Source organism: Acartia tonsa, chromosome 1 (assembly GCF_053477335.1).
Source record: "Acartia tonsa isolate MP-2025a chromosome 1, ASM5347733v1, whole genome shotgun sequence".
NCBI lineage: Eukaryota > Metazoa > Arthropoda > Copepoda > Calanoida > Acartiidae > Acartia > Acartia tonsa.
Genome location: NC_137260.1, coordinates 42,717,747 through 42,724,174, shown reverse-complemented (window position 1 = coordinate 42,724,174; position 6,428 = coordinate 42,717,747). Strand labels below are relative to the sequence as shown.

Sequence of the window (6,428 nt, the reverse complement as noted above, 5' to 3'; positions counted from 1 at the left end):
TATTTGTTCCCTTGTACCTGTACTAAGTTAAAACTCTACTTCCAGAAATAGAATAAAAATGTCTGAGATATCAGACACGGAGGACTTGGAAGAAATTCCCCCAAAGAATTTAGAGGAATGTTTCAAACTTTTATCAACTGAAGCTCGACGTAAGTATTTTTAATGACGAGGCTACTCTATGACTCTCTGTCTCTTTCAGTCGGTCGGTAACGCTTTGGGGGGAAATGTGATTTTCTCGGCTGTTATTAAAGATAGACAGCTGAAATATGTTATGAAGAATTCTGTGACATATGCATATCAAATATGTTCATTGTTGTATCCGTGTGTTGTCGGTCATGCTTCAAAAGATGTAAATATTTTTTAAGGTTTCGTGATTTTCTTGAAAATTTTGCTTATTATTTTTTTCTTTCATTGTTATGAGAACTGAAAATCTGCTCTATAATTCACTTTCTCTGTTTGTCCATTTCATAATTTTCTTGCATTTAAAATAAAGATTCCTAAACTACCCAATATTTCAAATAATTCATTAGATTAAAAAGATTTTATTAATTTAGAACTGTACCTAAGTAGAACAGTACCTGTTTTAGAAACACCACCTACTCCTTTACAGGTATTGTGCATTTTTAACAAATTGTATGAACCAAGAGAGAGGGGGACAATGGGCTGTTTATTACACTAATCCCAAAGTGTATTTTAATTGGTTGCTTGCTTCATTGAGTTGAGTGTTCAAACGTTTCAACCACTAATTTTATCGGCTATCTTCTTATCTCTTTAGGTCCCTAATGTGATCCTCAACAAATTAATTTTAATTACCTATAGCCACTAATTCTTTTCTTATACTGAAAGCCTTTCTTAATATTAAATTGCTCTTCTACCTAAGTTTTTAAAGATTGTTTTTTTTATTACCAAAAAACATACCTAAACAATAATGATTTTATTTCAGTTTTATCGTGATTATGTTAGTTGGAATCGACCAGTTTTAATCCGGAATGGTTTAAAACATTGGCAGGCCTTGCAACTTTGGCAGGAATGTTAGATATCATTATAAAATTAAGATTTAACTAATAATCCTTATATAAAAGTAACAGGATCTCTGTTTGTGTGTTTTCCATAGGATTATTTTAAACCGCTGAACCGATATGGTTCTCTATTATATTGTAGCACATAGGTTTATAACTATTTTGGGGAAGGGTATCTCTGTCCACCTAAAAGATATCGCCCTTAGAACCCCCCCCCCGGCCCCCCCCCCCCCAAAGGAAAAGAATCTTTTATTTTTCTTTTTAAAACTGAAATGTAGTTTACTTTCTATAATTTATGCTAGTAATGATATTTAAATGTTGACAAATACAGGAGAATTCATATTTTCGTGACCATTTCCAAGATAAATCAGTGACGGTAGCGGTGACTCCCAATGGTTATGCTGATAGCCCTGTTAATGATAGGAATGTTTGCTCTTTTTTTGGTATAATATAAATTATAAAAGTTGGGATCATTGAAAGACAACGAAGTATCGGGTTTCGTCGTATTTTCACAGTAGCTTTTCTCCTATTTCTAGCCCCTACGGGGGGTAGTAACCCTGCGGAACCAATTTCCTAATCCTACGGGGCAATCATTAATTTTTACCTAACCTAAAATAACTTATCAAAAGCTACTGTGAAAATACTACGATAACCTCTTCTTCGTTTTCTTTCAATGATCCGAAAGTTGTACTAAAAACTGTCTTTTAAGTACTCTTGCCTTAATAAATGTATTAGACGAACTTATACTCAAGTATTGATTAGAAGTTAAGGATTTCAAGAAAAAAATTAAAAATCAATTTTAATGAGAGCATTTGTCAAAGAAAGATTTGTAATGCCAGAAGAAAGAAATATAAAGTTCGGAGATTTTCTTGATATTATTGAAAATCCAGAGAAAGATCCTGGCGGGATTTATTATATTCAAAAACAGAATTCTAATTTAACTGAAGAATTTTCTGAACTTTTACAACAGGTTAGGTTTTTAAATTTTAGTAGCACAGTTTTTCTACAAGTATTATGCTCTAATACCAACTACTGTTCGTTTTGTAACCCAATTATTGTTGTTAAGTATAACTTACTGAATACACTAGGTAAGGTTGTACTGTTACAGAAAAATGTGACATGTATTTCCAATGAACTATTGTTGAAGAAAAGTTTTATACTGTTTGTATAAAGTAGTAAGATTTTATTTGTTTGTCCATAATATCTAGATAAACATAGAACCGGTTGAGTTCTTCATTTTTAGGAAAATTTCCATAAGTTTTGGGTTGGTTTTAAGCTATTTTCTACCCCTTCCCCTTCTAAGATCTTATACATGTCCCCTAGATACTAAAGAAAAAAATCAATAAAAATGAAAATATAACAACAAGAGAATTATTATTAAAAAATCAAATATATTTATCAGGTTCCTGAATTAGATTGGGCCAGAGAAGCCTTTGACCAGTCACCTGACGCGGTCAACTTCTGGATGGGAGACCAGCGGGCGGTCACTTCAATGCATAAAGATCCATATGAAAATATTTACTGTGTGGCCCGCGGACATAAAGTAAGTTGAACAATAAATCTATAGTATAGATGTATAACCAGACAACTACCTGGATCCCCTGTTGGGGATCTTTTTCGCCTGCTATCCAATTGCTTTCTGTTTTTTTTCTAGCGACTTGTCTATGTTAATATTTACGACGCTATTGGTGGATTTTCAAAGACCCAATGGAAATTCTGCACAGGTTTCTCGGGAAAGAAACATACAGTTATTTAACACCTTCCCCCTCAAATGTTTTACTGTGATAGTTTAACTATACTGCTTCATGTTTTGTAATATTTTGATTTAAAGATGATGTTTACTTATTTTTCTTGAATCTACTTTTTGTCAACAATTAAAAAGAAGAATTTGATTTTTTACGCAATATTTTCTATTTTTTCTGATCTTATGATGAAATTACATTAATTTGTCTACTACAGACATTGTACCTAAATAAGTAAATGTTTTTTATGTTCAGATAATCACATTACATCCTCCTACAGATTTGCCTTGGATACCATACAGAAACTATAAACCTGCAGTATACAAGTATAGTGACAGTGGCTTTGATATTCAGGTGACTTTTAAAGTTTGTAAGCATTTCGATAAAAGGCATATAGTTTTTACATCTCTTTCAATTTCATCCCTTCTCGTTATTTGTATCTTCTACTCTTTTTGATTTTCTTTTCAGTTTTAGAAAATAATTTCTAGATTTTCTATTGGGTTTGTAGTTTGTACTCGGAAGAACAGTAATTTTATTTTCATTCAAAATTTTTTTAGTAAATCTTAGGTATTATTGTTGTTTTTAAACAATTTTAATTTTTTTGTGTGTAAAACAAGGGGGAAAAATTCAATATGCGAAAAAAGTATGATTTGACTACTCATTTTTTATTAGATATTTTGTTTGAGTTTTGCTATTTATTAAAGAAAAAAACAATATATTGCATTTTTCTTTTTAACTGTTATTAGCTTCACCCCATAGTGTAAGATTGTTACCCCTAATTGAAAATTTAAAAAAATACAGAAGAAAAAAAGTTTAGTTTGAAAAGCAATATGTTGCAGGATTTACCTGGTCCGGACGTGCCTTGGATTTGTGTTGATCCTTTAAATCCTGATCTAATCAACTATCCTAACTATGCTAATACTACAAAAATACAGGTTAGAATAGTTACTTCTCGCATCGTATTATGAAGAGCTTTCCGCGGATTTAAAAAAAAATGGTTTTAATCTTATGATTTTACATTTTTATCAGGGAAAGGGGAATGTGATTCTGACAAACAATTCTAAGTGAAAATTTCCCCTCATTCTCCTTCCTTTTTTCTCCCCCTTCTTACCCACTTCCCTTTCAGTTAAACCAAAAACGAGTTTTACTCCAACAAAATATTTAATTTTCGGCAATTTCAAATGGAATTAATTGCCTGAATAGCAGTCCATGCATTTTTATATTCGTAAAAAACTGGATATAATACGATGCTAGACATAATTTTTCAGAATGGCTGAAAACCGGTTCTAATCAATCTCGATGCGACACGGGGAAAATATTTCCAGTAGGATGTGTTTGATGCAATAACCGGTTCTCAGCCATACTGAAATATCATGTATCGTATCGTATATAGACAATTTTTACTAATAATAAAGTTAAGATTAGAAAATCAATAATAGTTTTGTTGGGCTGAGCTTTTGGATCCTTGAGGCCAACAAAACTGAAATTAATCATTTTACTATCCGCGAAAAGCTGGCTGTAATACGATGATAATATTTATTATTTTTCATGTTACAGATAGAAGGGGGGGGGATATTATCTATGTAATTAAAATGGGATAGGGAGATGTTTACATTACTCTGAAAATTTTGGCTACTGATGATTGTCTACTCCCCTCATTTTCGTCAGCGGGTGCGTACTGCACCCTCCTTTAAAACGTCTTTAAAGGCAAACTTTATCAATGGAGTATAGGGTTACTTTAGTCCAAAGTGTCAAGTCATCCTTATTATCATTTTATACTCTTTAGTGGTGTGCATAGAGTTTTTTTTCATGGGGTGTATTTCTAGAGGAGGTAAAGTAAAGACCAGGAAACCCTTCCCAATTTCAATTTCAATGGGAGTATTGACGCCCAACTACAACCTCCTTACGCACGCTTATGATTAATATACAATATTTTTTTGTTTAAAGCAAAATATCTCGAGAATAGAGGGTCCGATTAGGTGATCATGCTTTTCATAGGAGCTTCATGCGTGTCTTAGAAAGGCTTTTGGCTATTTTCTATCCATTTTCCCTTATGAGGCAAATGCCCTAAGGCTAAGGGCGAAGCTGCTAGTAAAAGACATCTATTAACTAGGTGAAAGTGAGTGCTGGGGAAATTTTGTATCTACCAAGTCTTTGGTTCCATCATTTACAACAATCTCATGTAAGTAGTAACATGTGGGTATTGTTGGTATCGTGACATCGCCTCTTAATGGGCATTTTGTCGTATTTTCACAGTAGCTTTTCTCCTATTTCTAGCCCCTGCGGGGGGCTCTAACCCTGTGGGGCCAATTGCCTAACCAATCATTAATATTTACCTAACTTAAAATAACTTATCAAAAGCTACTCTGAAAATACAATGAAAAGCCCCTTAAGATGCGAAGTCACGAAACCGACAATATCCTAACATTTTTACTGCATATTAATTCAGTAGGTTGTCTGTTAGTGTGTCTTGTTGTATAATAAGTTCTAGACATTTTGAAGCTACCATGTAATTAGTTATTTTTTTCTCAACAATCTCATATCCTATAAACTAAATAAGCAAGGTTTGTTTGTCAGGTAATATCTAGACATTTTGTATCTACCAAGTCATTAGTCTTAATATTTTTAAATCTATGTTGTTTTGGTTGTATAGTAAGAATACATAATTATTAATTTATGAAACATAAAATATTCATGGGCTTATATAAGGTAAAATGAGGATAATTGACAAAGTGTTGCATTATCTTATTATAAAACAAAGATTTTTACCTTGGAAAAACAGAATCAGGGTTAGATAGATAGATAATTGTAAACAACAATAACAACATTAATAATGGGCAGATAGAGAAGGGGGACATTGGATTGTAAACTATACTGGTGCCCAAAGTTTCATATACACTTTCTCATTGACCTTTGGGTACTTTTATCCAATCTTGAAAACTTGCAGTTGCCAATCTTTTCCATCTATAATTTGTATCTTTAAGTTTTCACGAACATTTTTATATATTTTTTGTTTGTTTTACACAGGGATAAATAGGTAGATAAATAGAATAGGAATCAATATTTCCCTACTTTCTTATTTTTAATATTTGCACATTTGAAAATAAGTGAGAACTTTGTACTTTTTAACTTGTAGTACGTTTTAGTGTCCATAGACCTACCCCTACAATTACTAACCTTTCTGATTTAATTTTTTTTATTTTCTACATTTCAATATTATTTTGTTGTCTATACCACGAAGCAATTGTCATCCTCGTTTTTATTTCAGGGCTGTGTATCAATAAACTTCTGGTATGATATGTCTTTTGATATCAAGTATAATTATTTTAATTTCTTAAAAAATGTTAAATCAGTGGCTAATTTAACCTAATCATTAACTTTATATTATTCATTTTATTAAAGTTAAATTAAATTGATTGCTTTATACCACAAAACTAATCTTTTTGAATGAAATTTTTTATTATTAATGAGAATTTAATTGAAACTTGTATTCATGATAATTGAAGTCAATTTAATTTAACATTGTCATTTTTCCTTATTCATTAAATGTGTTATGTGTAAAAAAAATTTGAAGGTCCTATTTTTAATTTTGTAATTAATATTTACTTTTTCATTTACTGTTATGAAAACAATCACACAGACAACATTCATTTGAGTCCCCGTCGTT

The 6,428-nt window shown here is 31.5% G+C and overlaps 1 protein-coding gene across 1 annotated transcript; it reads left to right on the top strand.

The window, feature by feature from the left end:
- The first annotated feature begins 13 nt into the window (after positions 1–13).
- On the top strand, positions 14–6,313 carry JMJD7 (Jumonji domain containing 7). Its single transcript, XM_080162554.1, has 10 exons — positions 14–149; positions 555–610; positions 944–1,029; positions 1,353–1,442; positions 1,845–1,989; positions 2,422–2,562; positions 3,017–3,115; positions 3,601–3,696; positions 4,875–4,943; positions 6,030–6,313. The coding sequence occupies exons 1-10, from the start codon at positions 59–61 to the stop codon at positions 6,129–6,131; spliced, it is 975 nt and encodes a 324-aa protein (XP_080018680.1). The 5' UTR covers positions 14–58; the 3' UTR covers positions 6,132–6,313.
- The last annotated feature ends 115 nt before the right edge of the window (positions 6,314–6,428 follow it).